The 13,620-nt window shown below is 43.6% G+C and overlaps 1 protein-coding gene across 1 annotated transcript in view; it reads right to left on the bottom strand.

Moving 5' to 3' along the window:
* Window positions 1-4,422, bottom strand: part of ADTRP (androgen dependent TFPI regulating protein) — a 29,862-nt gene extending 25,440 nt beyond the window's left edge. The window contains exon 1 of the mRNA XM_051799278.1: window positions 3,714-4,422. Coding sequence (XP_051655238.1) covers window positions 3,714-3,866 — 153 coding nt within the window. The 5' untranslated portion in view covers window positions 3,867-4,422. The remainder of the gene's footprint in view (window positions 1-3,713) is intronic.
* Window positions 4,423-13,620: the final 9,198 nt, after the last annotated feature.

Genomic DNA, 13,620 nt, shown 5'->3' with positions numbered 1-13,620 from the left:
TGCAGCGATTTACTAATAGATTTACAGCAGTGAGCAGATTTTTATGAGCTTGGCTATTTCAGGCAATGAATGATTCAGCTTGTACTGTTTTGTGTCACAGACAAATGAACACAAAACTGTTTTTATCTGTCATTTCTGCTTGTTCAATAATCAGTCAATGAACTCCTTTGATACAAAACCCACTTATCTTCCCCCCCTACAAAAACATTTCCTTTCTGAATCTTGACTGCTATGATCATTAAGAAGATGAATCTGAAATAATGTCAGCTGTAGCTCTCTTGGGAGAACCACATGATTAGGAAGGAATTGAATGAGGTGCTAGAAGAGGGTCATATTTTCCAGCATCCCTCCAGCAGAGCTAGGAGACAAGTGGCATTTCTGTCCCCAGAAAATGCCACTTTTCCCAGTATTTCCATTTCAGATCAGAGTGAGCTGGCCACAGCAGCTTTCCACAGAGGGAAGTTTTTAAATGCAATTCCAAGGAGATAAGAGAAATTTTGGAGGGAAAATTTCCAAGTGATTCAGACATCCAGTGCCAGAAGCCAGGCAATCACAGTCTTGCAGGACACAGGCAGAAGAGCTGGACAAAGGCTCTGAGTGCCTGGCTTTGGGGAAGCCTCCAAGGCACTACCCAGCCCTGTCCAGCACAGCAGATTCACCGAACCAGAACAGTCCAATGTGAAGCTTTTGCTTGCTCTTCTTCCCCATGACTATACCTCCCAACTTTCCAAGGTGTTTCCTGGGACTGCTTCCAAACTGGTAGAAATTTAATGCATTGAATGTGCCCCTGATGGATTTGTGTGGTTGACAGCCACCTCTTTTTCTTTGATGTCCCTCAGCAGCAAGAGGGAGGGCCTTAATGCCAAATCATGGGACAACTCTTTTAGGTCCTGCGGAGCCCCACAGAGAGCACCACGGCATTCTGGGACATATTGTCTTCTCATCCTCTTCCTGTCTTATATAGCAGATCAAGAATCTTTTGCCACCATTTTACCAACAAATGCTATCCAGTTCAGTGGGAGAAGGTGGGCTGAGGGCATTTGTTTCCCCAATCCTCTTCCCTTTTTTGGTAATCCTTTCTTGAAAAAGACCCACATCTCTGTAGAAGAAGGATTACTAGCCATGAAGGAGTTATTTTGCACACCCTATCCCATTGCCACGTTTTCTGCATGAGAGATAGGCAACATCAACCCAAACCATCTCTCTGTTGGCTGACAACTCCATTTTAGCATTGGGATCAGATCAATGAGTGGTTAAAAGATGTGAGACTGGGGAACTGGAGCAAGGGCCCTCACTCATGGAGATTTAATAAGAAGTAAGCTATTTGGCAGATCTGGAAATGAGCTGGCAAAGGGAGCAAATACTGAGGTGGTAAACCTTTGTGAATTTATTTTTTTTTTTTTTTTTCGGTCAAAGTGAAGCCTGACTGTAAAACTGCCAAAGAATCTCAGGATACTGAGTGCCTGAGAGATCAAATACTAGGCAAAAATCAGTGTTGATGAATGCAAAGTAATGCTTTCCAGAAAGAAAAAGCAGCTACAGTTATATATTTCTCAACTGTGGGTTCTAAATTAGCTATCACCATCCAGGAAAGAAATGTTGGACTCACTGTGGATAGCTGTCTCAATTTGCTGTCTTCTTGCCTACCAGTGATCAAAAAAGACAAATAGAGATTTAAGACTTGTCAAGAACAGATAAACAACAAACAAGGAAACACCTTTAGCCACTGTATAAATCCATCTCATATCTCATAACTCAATGACAGCAGCCTGCCCTAGTTACTCCCTCTTGAAAGTAGAAAAACTGCTGCAAAGGGCGGCAAGGATGCTTTAATGAAAAAAGTAACCCTTTGTGAAGAGAGATGAAAAAACCTTGGACTTCCAGTTTACAGAAAAGACTAATGAGAGGAAAATCTGGTAAAGGTCTCTAATGAGTGGCAAAGAAAACATGAACAGGGATGGATGATTAAATTACAATATGGAAGTAATGAAGCACCCAGTTCAGTTGTCAGGAAGCAGGTTTACACCAGCAAAATGAACTGCTCTTTCACCAAAGGCACACATGCCTCGTGGCACACAGGATAAGAAAAGTACCAGAAATATGAAAAGGTATGTTTTTCCTTTAGATAGATGAAGGGAAGGCTTTGAGTGTGTATTAGCTACCTTGGGCTGGATTTATATTCTGTCTGGGTTAGTCAGCATGCTAGTGGGATGATAGAGCCATGGAAAGTTCATTTTATGCATGTACATGCTCATGTCTTGTGCAGCCTTTCCCTGATCATCCACTGCTGGTCATTAATGGAAGGTGGATGATAATTTCAATGACTCTTTTTACATCCCAAAATACTGGGAGGTGGGTTACTTGCTTTGTCCTCTTGATCTCCTGCTTTAGAGCTGTGTGATATACTGGATGGTAGATATCATTATGACGGTGCCAGAGTGTGGGAGTGGAGATGCTGTTTTGCCTGAAAATATGGCTAATACTTTAGTGGGGCCAGCTATCCCCAACAAATAGATATACTGATACCAGACAACATAGCAATTAACAATACAAATGCCACCCTGACTGTGGTGATATATATGTCCTCATCCTTCCACAGCTGGCTTGGCCACTGAGAAGACCGCTGTGGCTTCCAGAACCCCAGGTTGTTGTTCACATGCCATTAAGCATCTCTTTCATTGCAAGTGTTTCACAGAGTCACAGAATGGTTGACAGGGTCTCCAAAAGCCCCTCTTGAAGCTGGGGACCCTTTAGGCTTCCACCGAACTCCACCATGAGGTGTTACATTCTGAAGAGTAAAAGTAGAAACGTACCCTGGACCAGACCTCCCACTGATGTTTAGCTCTGACAGTCACACAGACGGATGAAAGGCTACAGAGGTCCCTGCGGTCATCCTTCAAATTAGCAAGTGTCCCTGAAATTTTTCCTTTATAGGAAAACTCTCCACAAGCCTGGTCTTTCCACTGCACCACCCTTTGGGCTGATGATGAACCCTTTGGGCTCTGAACCAGCCTTGTCCCCTGGCGTATCTCACATGCTTTCACTTTGATTTCTATCCTGGGAAATGTCAGCATGTTAAGGGAACCAGAACACATCACAGTCTATGTTTTTCTGTGTACTTTTAGGAAATGTAGCAACCAGTTGATAGCACGGCTGAAACTCATGTAATAATGTCACAAGCACCTCTCTCTACAGGGTGGAACTTCTTTCCCTGATGTTCTCAACTGATTGACAAACTAAGCATGTACTCTGAATGGCTAAATTAGCACTGTGCTGTTTTGTTTTACCTTTTCTGTAATTTACAGGACATAAAAGTCTATTAAAAATTTGAAGTAAAACTCCAAGCAGCATTGTAATGCATTGAATTAAAGGTTAGAAAACAGGCACCAAACTTGCATGTGTACTGGCTGGACATACCTATACTTTTCTGTCCGTCTCCTCAATGACAGCTTGTCTCTTTTACAGGGAGGCAGCTAGCTTCAAAGTACCTACTGAAAGCCAAGAAGCTCACCAGCCAATATTCTTTCTGCAGGAAACCTGTGAATACATTTCACAACACAAGCACAGATCCCTCCTTAGTTTCCTTTGGTGTATAAACTGTTAAAGGAAGCAGTTTAACAGCAGCAAATATACCAGCTGCATGTGTCTTGAGGCGCAGATGGCAGACAAACAAATAGACATATTGGTATCACTGTACAACACGATTTGCTTACCAGATTGAGGACTGTCAAATATTTCCACTGCCCACCGTAAAGGAACACTTCAGATGGCCGCTCTTCTGTTCTGATGTATACGATGGAATAGGCTACAAAAAAGTACCAGACGAAAGCAAGGCAATGGTATGTGGCGAGAGTAGAGATTTCCATGCTTTAGCTAAGAGCAACTGATAATTGGTCCGAAAGCAGCTTTTCTCTTAAGGTCCTCTGTTGCTGTGCATGGGATATGGCAGGGCAGGAGGTTTTGCTTCAGAGCAGACTCGGGACACGATGCCACTTTACTCTTGTCAAAAGGAAAAATCATAAGGCCGTGAACTTTGCTTCTGTTTGTTTCCCTTTTCACTGTACAGATAGGCTGCAGGGGGGGGGGGGCAGGGGATGAGAAGAATAGGCTTATTCCCCGGATTTAAATGCCTTGCTCAAGATTAACAAAGATTAGTTGCAGAGTTATGTAAGTTTTGGGTTGGTTTATTTTTTTGCAAAAGTGGGGGGAGTTTTGCTGCTGATTTTGTGTAACAGGCTGTCATATGTTGGGTAGTAAGTGAAAACAAGTGGCATTTTCACTCATAGCTGTGGTGCAGCCATGACTCCAGCTCAGCTTGGGAAGCCTCTGTGACTATTTTTTCCTTGTGCCAAATGAAGAAGTGGGAAACATAACGGTCTATGAAAGGAAAACCTAGTTGATTTGTTGATAGGCTATGGAGGTGGCAAGGAAGCTGATATGATTCCTAGGCAAAGGTCCTTGGGGTTGAAAACCACTGTGAGTGTTAACATTTTGTTGTGGGAAAAGGCTCTGCCGCCTTTACAGGGCTCCCCACTGCTGGGATTCATCACAGCCATGCCTGGCAGGCTGGACAAACCCAAAGCTACTTTGAAACACAGGGCAAAGGCCTTAGATGACAAACATGAAGTGCTGAGCAGCATGTCTTACCCCCCTGCTTCTTTACTTTCTGCCATTTACCTTCAGACATCCCATCTTCCCTAGCACAACATTACGTCACCATTGGGGCTGGGCTGAAGAAGAGAAGAACCAACACACAATGACCCTAAAATGAAGCAAACAAAAAAAATCCTCTGGAAATGCTCGTGTTTCCCACCCCACCTACCTCACCAAGCAGCCCTAATTAGCCCTGGAAAATACACACAGCATTTCCCAGAGTTCCCGTAATTGCTGTGTTGTCAGCAGTAATTGCCACCTGAGTGTTTCATGTGGGCCTTGACAGGGAGTGGGTATCATGTCCCAGTCCACAGCTGGCCCTTCTCCATGCAGGATGGGAAGATGGGATGCTCTTCCCATCCCTGCAGAGGTTGCCCAAGGGGAAGAGCGGGGCTTCAGCCAAACATTAAAGGATCTCGTTTTTTCCTCTTCTAACTGGCCTACAGGCAGCATTGAGCAATCTGCTATGTTTTGGTTTGGTTTGTTTTTTCTCTGTTTTTTTTTCCCCTTGTACTGGACGTAATGCTCCACATGGGATAATTTCCTATAAACTCAGAAAGCAATGTGCATGAATGTTGGGAAACAGACCTCGCACTAAGACACTTCAATATTCTCCCGTGTTTCATTGACTTCTCCCCTAATTCAGATTGCCTGCATCCAGATTCCCCAGGCATTCCAGCCATCACAATCCCCATGAAATATTGCTGCCCCACTTAGGAAAAATAGATGTAGAGTCTTTTGTGGTTATTTGAGACTAGAGGAGAAAACCCCTTGCCAGAAAAAAAAAAAAAAGGGAAAAAAGATGGGATTATGTTTTTTGTACTTGGACAGTGTCAGCAGTCTTTTCATAGAATCCTAGAATCCTAGAATGGTTTGGGTTGGACAGGACCTTACAGATCATCTGGTTGCAACCCCCCTGTCATGGGCAGGGTCACTTTCCACCAGACCAGGCTGCTCCAAGCCCCATCCAACCTGGCCTTGAACACTTCTAGGGATGAGTGACCCACAGCTTGTCTGATCAACCTGTTCTAGTGTCTCATCACCCTCACAGTGAAGAATTTCTTCCTAATATCTAATCTAAACTCACCCTCTGTCAGTTTAAAGCCATTACCCCCTATCCTGTCACTACATGCCTTTGTAAAAAGACCCTCTCCAGCTTTCTTGCAGGCCCTCTTTAGGTACTGGAAGGCTGCTCTAAGGTGTCCCCAGAGCGCTCTCTTCTCCAGGCTGAACAACCTCAACTCTCTCAGCCAGTCTTATAAGAGAGGTGCTGCAGCCCTCTGATTATCTTCATGGACTTTCTCTGGACTTGCTACAACAAGTCCATGTCCTTCTTATGTTGGTGGCCCCAGAGCTGGAGGCAGCACTCCAGGTGGTGTCTCACAAGAGCAGAACAGAGGGGCAGAATTACCTCCCTCAGACTGCTGGCCACTCTGCTTTTGATGCAGCCCCAGAAACGACTTGCTTTCTGGGCTGTAAATGCAGATTGCTGGGCCATGCTGAGCTTCTCATCAAGACCCCCCAGGTCCTTCTCCTAAGGGCTGCTCTCCATCCATTCTCCCCCAGCCTGTATCTGTGCTTGGGATTGCCCTGACCCAGGTGCAGGACCTTATGTTTGCCTTGTTGAACTGCATGAGATTTGCCCAGGCCTATCTCTCAAGCCTGTCCAGGTCCTTCTGGATGGCATCCCTTCCCTCCAGCACATTGACTCCACCACACAGCTCAGTCTGATCAGCAGACTTGCTGAGGGTGCACTCAGTGCCACTGTCCACGTCACCAACAAAGATGTTAAACAGCACTGGTCCCAGTACAGACCCCTGAGGAGCACTCCTTGTCACTGCATTCCACTCGGACATTGAGCTGCTAACCACAACTCTTTCAGTGCAACCATCCAGCCAATTCCTTATCCACTGAGTGGTACATCTGTCAAATCCATATCTCTCTGGTTTAGAGACGAGGATATCATGTGGGACAGTGTCAAATGCTTTGCTCATGTCCTAGAAAATCTAGCAGAAATATTTCTGGGGAGGGGCAGCGCTTTATGAGCTGCTCCGCCTTGTCAAGACTCACGGCTTGACAAAAGGCAGGAAGAGAACAGGACTGCGGCATCGAAGGGCCCTTTTTATTAGTAGTTTGCATACCAAAGGCACCAGGCAGTCAGCACCTTTAACAAGTCATCTTCACACCAGTCTTTCTGAGGTTTTGCTGTAGTACAACTTTAAAAATGGAAGGCTGAGCATTCTGTTCAGTAGGTGCTTGGATGCATGCAAATGAATGTAAATGTATGCAAAATGGCAAGGTATGTTTTTTCTTTTCTGGAGCATCTTGGCCAGTGTGGCTGGGAAGGTGTCAAGTGCGGTGACAGTTTTCTGATGTGGACATCTGTCCCTCAGACTGAGACCATCTGCTTTCTTTTCCCATATGCAGGAAGGAAGATACATACCCTTCAGCCTAGATACGGGATGAAGTTTGGATGCAGAAACATCGCAAATAGGATCCGAAATCTAACACTCCACACTTCATGGAGTCTTTCTTATTTCACAGCCAGTGTGATGTAGCAAGCAAATACACTGTACAGGTCGTATTTTATGCCATGTCTCCATGGGTATGAAGGTTCAATGAAATAGAAAATTCAGCCCAAATCTTTGTGCAGTGAGAGGAGAAAAGGAAGAAGGAGCACACTGGGGCACAGGCAGATGTGCTGCTGCAGGTCTAGTGGTATGGTTTAGGGAAACACTATTTTCTATCTTCTTGGTACCACAGCCCAGCTCACATCTGCTTCTCCCCTGGAGATGAGCCACATTCACACACTCTGCCAATGCTCCTAATCTGCTTCAGGGTCGCATCGGATTTGAGCAGCGATAGCTGACTTTGTGATGAAGTAAAGTGGGAGCTCCCCGTTAATCCATTAACTATGGTTCAGCTGAAGGATAGTAACAAGTAACTGGGGCTTTAAATCACCTTGCTTCCACTAAAGCTCCTCTGCTTATGCCCTGTTCTATGGGACTGACTTAGGCCATCTTGCTTGACTTTGCACCAAAATGGGTTTGACTCACTCATATTATTAGTATGGTTCAGGTACAGACATGACAGCAAGCAGTGTAAAATGGTAATATCTTAGGTGATTGCATGTCTTCACTAGTGGGCATGGTATTTCCAGGCTATCAAGAAGTCCCCAGTAAAATCCATCATTACCATGTAGCGTTTAATAAACCACCTCAGTCTGTCACTACTGAAGAAGCTTGTAGAAATAAATATTCTTGTCTCCTCGAAGCTGACAATTCATTTAGAGAAAGGCACTAGTTAGGTGCCTTTCAAATATTGTCCAGTATTTTTGGCCTGGCAAGATTTCCTCTCTACCAGAGTAGCATCCAGTGATGGCAAAATAAGCAAGAGCAAGGCAGGAAATTATTGGCAGGTGATAGCAGTTAAGGCCAGGTGGAAGGAAGGGATTTAAAGCCAAGCAAAAGCTTGGGAAAGGTGTGGGGACCTAAAAAAAAAAAAAAAAAAACCAAAAAAAAAAACAACTGGGTTTTTGTGCTTGGCTGTCTTTCCTAGGCACCATCTGAGAATAAGGGAGTGATACAGAATAGGATCTTACCTCCCTCAGAAAAATTTTATAGGGTGAAAAAACTAAAAGTAGCCCAGTATGTTTTTCTTCCAGTTTTCTGATGCTTGTGTCCTTGATGCAGTTCTGATATCTCACATGTGGATGTCCTAATTTAGTTATTTTTAATTTACTGCTATTGTAAGCTGGCTTACATTAAAAGTACCATCCCTTGAAAGAGGGGTCCAGGGCTGCTCTTGTACAGCATCTTCTGTACACTACATGAGTGTGTCCAGAGACTCTGCCTCTGCTGCAATCTGGATTAGTTGCAGGTAGTGCAGGGGTCTGTGTGGAAGATGCATTTTCTGATAAGCATTATCTGAGAAAGCTTTTTAGCACACAGTGTGAGGCTGCCTGAGTTCTATGTCCCTAGGGATATCTATAATAGCAATGTGTTCTATGACAGTCTTGATGTATAAAATGAAACATAATTGGCAAAATTACAAGCTTGGCATAGTCTGCTCCAGGCATCCTCAAATCCTGAGACAAACTCCCCCAAATCATGTGGTTAGTGTAATTCATGAGACTTAATTCTCCTTGGCTTTATTTATCTTGGGCTTTAGTAGCTTCTATCTGATTTTTGGAACTTTTCTTTGCAGCTGTGTGAGTGACAAATGTAAAAACGCTTTAACTGCTGCTAAAAGCCCAGCAATGCAGCAGGGACAGCACTAGGTAATGAAGATCGATAAAAATATCCTGAGAGATTTCACTACAAATCTGAGAAGTGGCAATGCTGTAACATCTACCTGATGTGTGTGGCAAGCAGGAAAGTTATACAATTGTAAGCTTATGCATCCTCTTGCATAGGCCTCTCCTCCTTATCTTGTGTGAGATAATTTTTTTATTACATATTTTTAAGGAGAAGGCAGGAAGTGGCTTACATCATCTTGGTATTTTTGTTCTGAATTGAATTTAAATGGTTGTTTCAAAATGCCAAAATTCAGAGGGATTTTTCAGTCCCAAAGGGATGACTTGGGTACAAGAAGAATCCGGATTCAGTAGTTTAAAGTACTTGCTCAATTTCGGAGTTTTTCCTTCTCATTGAGTTTCATTGGCTTTTAAACTGTATGTTTATTCAGACTGCTAAATGAAATGTCACTTTGATCCGAAACCAAAACTTCCTGTGTAACAATGATTTGACATTTCTGACTCTTTAAAATGAATGAAAATTATGACATTATTCAAAACAAAACCTTTTCATCTAACGACTTGGATTCTAAAAGTAGATATGCTGAAATTAAAAAACATTTGATCAGAAAAGTGCTTGCCTATCTCATTATCTCCTACTCATAGGAGAAATTAGTAACTGTTTACCTTATCACCAAACCCTAAAAGTGTGTTTTCTCTTGGCAAGCTGAATATTGCTTAGAAATAAAAGGCATGGTTTTCACTTATTTTCAACAGCTTCCAAGAACTTACATACTTTTTGAAGAGATCTGTAAGTTGCTTCCTAATTTTCCCTTTTACCTTTTCTGTCAGAGAGGTAAAATTAATATTTAACTTTTTAGACAGATTGTCCACAAACAACCTGAAGTTCAGAGTGAAAAAAGCAGTTATACCACAGTGTATTAGGGAAGAAATGCTAGGGTATTTTTTAAATCCAGATACACAAAGTATGACTGGTTCTCATTAGACTCCTTCCTGCTAGATAATCGTGTTGGACAAGTTAAATATGTATTTACATTATTTTTTTTTGCTTTACCCTTTCTAGAGGGAGCCAAGAAACTAGTCTTGTAAAGAGATGCATGTTTGATAACATACTGAATATCAAAATGTTTTGATTTTGTGTGAGGTTTCCTCATCTACCACTGAAACTCAGGAACTTCTAGGGCAACACACAATAACTCTATGACAGAAGAGTTTCATAAAGAATTGTGACACAGAAAGCACCTTGCTGGACTCATGGGATAAGAACTGGAAGAGGCAGAGTAGGAAAACCGCAGAAGTCACATTTTCGTGAGTCTAAGGAGACATTACTGGCAGCTTTTTTTCCACTTGCTGTTCAGAAGATAGCAGATCTAGCATAGCTTATTCTTAACATAGTCTATTTAAAATCATAAATAACTATTCCAAATACAAGGCAAAAGAGATCCAGCACTGACCCCACTAATCAGTGCTTGCTGAAAAGGTGTAGTTTATGTGCAAATTCTAACTTAGATAATAGTTTATGTGCAAATCTACCTTAGGTAATATTAGATTAGGTATTAGATAATAAGATAAAGCCCTATCTATAGTCTGTATTAGTATAGTACCTAAATCTGTTGTCATAATCTTTGATACTTAGATTGCAACAAATGCTGGGCAGAGGATATAACTGCTTATCCCTGTCATGTGCATGGAGAAGTACAACCCAAAACAGTGAAATGGTGTCCCAGTCACATTGAAAGCCTCTGCTGAAACATAAATTAATGATTATTCTCCTGAAGTCCTGGTGACATGTAAAGCACATTGGAAGGAAGGATGTAATTCTGCAAGAGATATCGAAGAGGTGCTGGTTTGCTTCCCACCACTGGTGTCATCTTGATAGGTAACTCAATGGGTTATAAAACATGTCAGAATCCCAAGAGCTTCCTAAACTCTGCTAGGTGCTAGGGACCTTGCAAGTTGGCCAGAGTAGCAAGTACAAACATCTCCTCTCTGTGGGTACACTAATATCCTTTGTGCATCAAACCCCTGCCCAGTTCCTGCTCCCTACCAGACACTGAAGAACAAAGTAAATTTTTCAGTCTGTCAAAGGCGGGGTAAAAGCAGAGGTTGCAATGTTTTAGTGACACTGACAACATGTTAACAGAATAAGAAAGTTCAAAGTAGTGGGTTGGTTAGATTGTTGGTCTAGCAATGGGGGCAGAGAGCGGGTTTCCTACCTAAGAGCAGACATACCATTGCTGGAGTCTTCACAAAAGATATCGGCAGTGTCTGACACAGCTTATGGATCTGAACCCTGCTTGTGTACTGAGCAGTCAGCTGCTAGTTGGTCCTTGCTGGAACAGGGTTTACTCAAAGGACTGTTCAGGCTCAGCCACAGCCTAAATCCCCTGCTCAGCTCTGCTGTGAGGCATTGCTGTGGCAATTAGACTCTCACGGGGCAATGTCAGCAGGCAAGTGTCTAGTTTACCAAGTGAATGCTGCTCTTCATCTCCTCCTTCTCAAACAAAAGACCAAATCCCTCAACAGAAGCTGTGTGTGAAACCAATGGTATCTCAGTGTCTTGGCTGCTGTTCTTCACCACACTTCTGTGACTGTGAAGAGCTGGCAGATTGCCCCCTATTACCCTTTACCCTGGGAAGTTCTGTCTGAATTTTCTTGTCTCTGTGGTGAAGACGGGATGGGGAAGGGGCAAGCCCTGCTCTGATTCCTCAAGCTGAAGTGGCCTGCTCCCCCTTTCCCGTTTCTTTTTGTCCTGATCACCAGGACCAACCCCTGGATAAAGATGTTTCCCAACACTATCACTTTTGCAAGGAGGTCAGTCCACTTCCCCCAGCTTTCTCTTAGCTGTCACTTGTATACCTGCTCACTGTAGTTCCTAATTTGCACAGACCTTCCTCCCTGGGTGGCTTTTCCTACCTCCTCAAAGTGCTGTGGTGAAATGAGTGTGGCTCAAAGAGCTGTGCCAGGCATTACCCAGTTCTGACACAGCACCTCTCTGCAGTATGCTGGTGCTCTAGCAGTGCTGCAGGTGATGGAGGTGGCAGTAAAAGCACTTCCTTTCTGGTTCTGAGACCATCTCTCTCTGTTTGCAGGCTGTCCTTGGGACACACCTTTAGCTTGCCCTCTGCAAGGGAGTGAGATGCTACTGGGAGCCCTGTGCTTCCTGTAGCATCTGTGACTTAATTTTGCATCTGCAGCCAGGACCTCTTTATTTGATGTAGCATGTCACAATTTCCTGGACTAGATTGATTTAGTGGTGGCTTCTGACAGGGCATTTTCCCATAGCAGTTTACAAGAATGGCTGTCTCCTATAGCAAAAACTTACCCTATGTAGAAATGAACTTGAGTGAGGGGGAGAGGAAGGAAAAAAAAAAGAAAAAAAATTCCCCACAAATCCTCAACACTTTTTCATCCACCTAAACTTTCCTTCTGCCACTGTCAATTCCATTACATGATGCTCATTGGCACATTTCCTTTACTTACAGCTATTTTCAGTGCTCAGGAAAAGTGCCTCCAGCTTTTGCAACACTTCATTTGGTTACTGGTCAGATAATCAGATGTATTTGTGAGGAATTTGAGGTTGGAATAAGGCCATTTGCCATGAAACTCTTTTGCTGTCTCCTTCTCCCTGCCCTCTGAAAGCATGTTGTGCTTCATTAACACTAAATGTGTTTGCAGGATCTGAACTTTCTCAGTCATATGCTTTAGCTGCTTAGTGAAAACATAGGCGGTTTGTACACCTTTATGTTTCTGGGATCAACTGGTAGGGGGAGGCAGTGTTTGCTGTTAGCTTCCCATCTCAAAGGCTTGGAGTTTTCATGCATTCTTGCTTCCTAAAAGTGGGGGTGGGAAAAAAATGGGCCCTAGCCAAATTCAAGATGCTGGTTATCAGCTAATCCTACTGTTTACAATTCACACAGCAAAAGAACTGCCTGTGTTTGGCAGTGAGTTTGAGTTCATCTGCAGAGTGCAGGACAGAGCTGCCTTGTTTTCTTCAGAAGTTTTCGGCTGGTGTTTAATCGTAACACTCAGTGGCGATGTGCCATACTGCTTTCTACTTTCATGTTTCGAGACCTTTTAAAGAGGGAGGGTATCATTGCCCTTGCTTTGAAGAAGGAAACCTGAGTTTCTAGACAAGCAGTGCAGGGGTGCTGGTTCCAATACGTTAGACGGAAGCTGGTAAAAAGACAAAGAACAGTCTGGAGTTCAGAGAGTTCTGTTTCTTCCCAAATGTTGCCCCACACTAACATGCATTGATGCTGAGTGGTGCTGCTGCAGATGTCTGACAGTGGGAGTCTACTTGTGATGACTCCTTTCAGTGTTGGTGATCAAGGCAGGAAAATACATGGGGGGAAAAAAGGACGAGAGTGAAAAAGCCTCACCTCATCCAGACCTGGATAAGGCTTTCCCTGGGAACCATCAGCACCAGCCATGCAAGCCGAGGTGGTGATTTTCCAGCGTGCCAAGCCTGGAGCCTTTTTTGCAGCCAAATGTATCTGAGGCTGGGTACTGCTGCCTTCCAGTGGTGCCATGCTGGCATGGAAGCGGTGCTGGTGTCACCTAATGAAGTGCCAGCGCCACCTTTCTCTGCATTTGGGGCTGCCAAGAGGAAATAAGGGCCTCTGCGTCACTAGTGACAACTTCATGTTGTTGAACTAGTCTTTGATCCCTTCCTCCTCTGCAAAACTGCACAGTGGGTGGTAAATTAATCC

Source organism: Manacus candei, unplaced genomic scaffold (genome assembly GCF_025592945.1).
Source record: "Manacus candei isolate 608988 ecotype Guabito, Panama unplaced genomic scaffold, ASM2559294v1 h1tg000049l, whole genome shotgun sequence".
Lineage (NCBI taxonomy): Eukaryota > Metazoa > Chordata > Aves > Passeriformes > Pipridae > Manacus > Manacus candei.
This window is presented reverse-complemented; position numbering and strand designations above follow the sequence as displayed.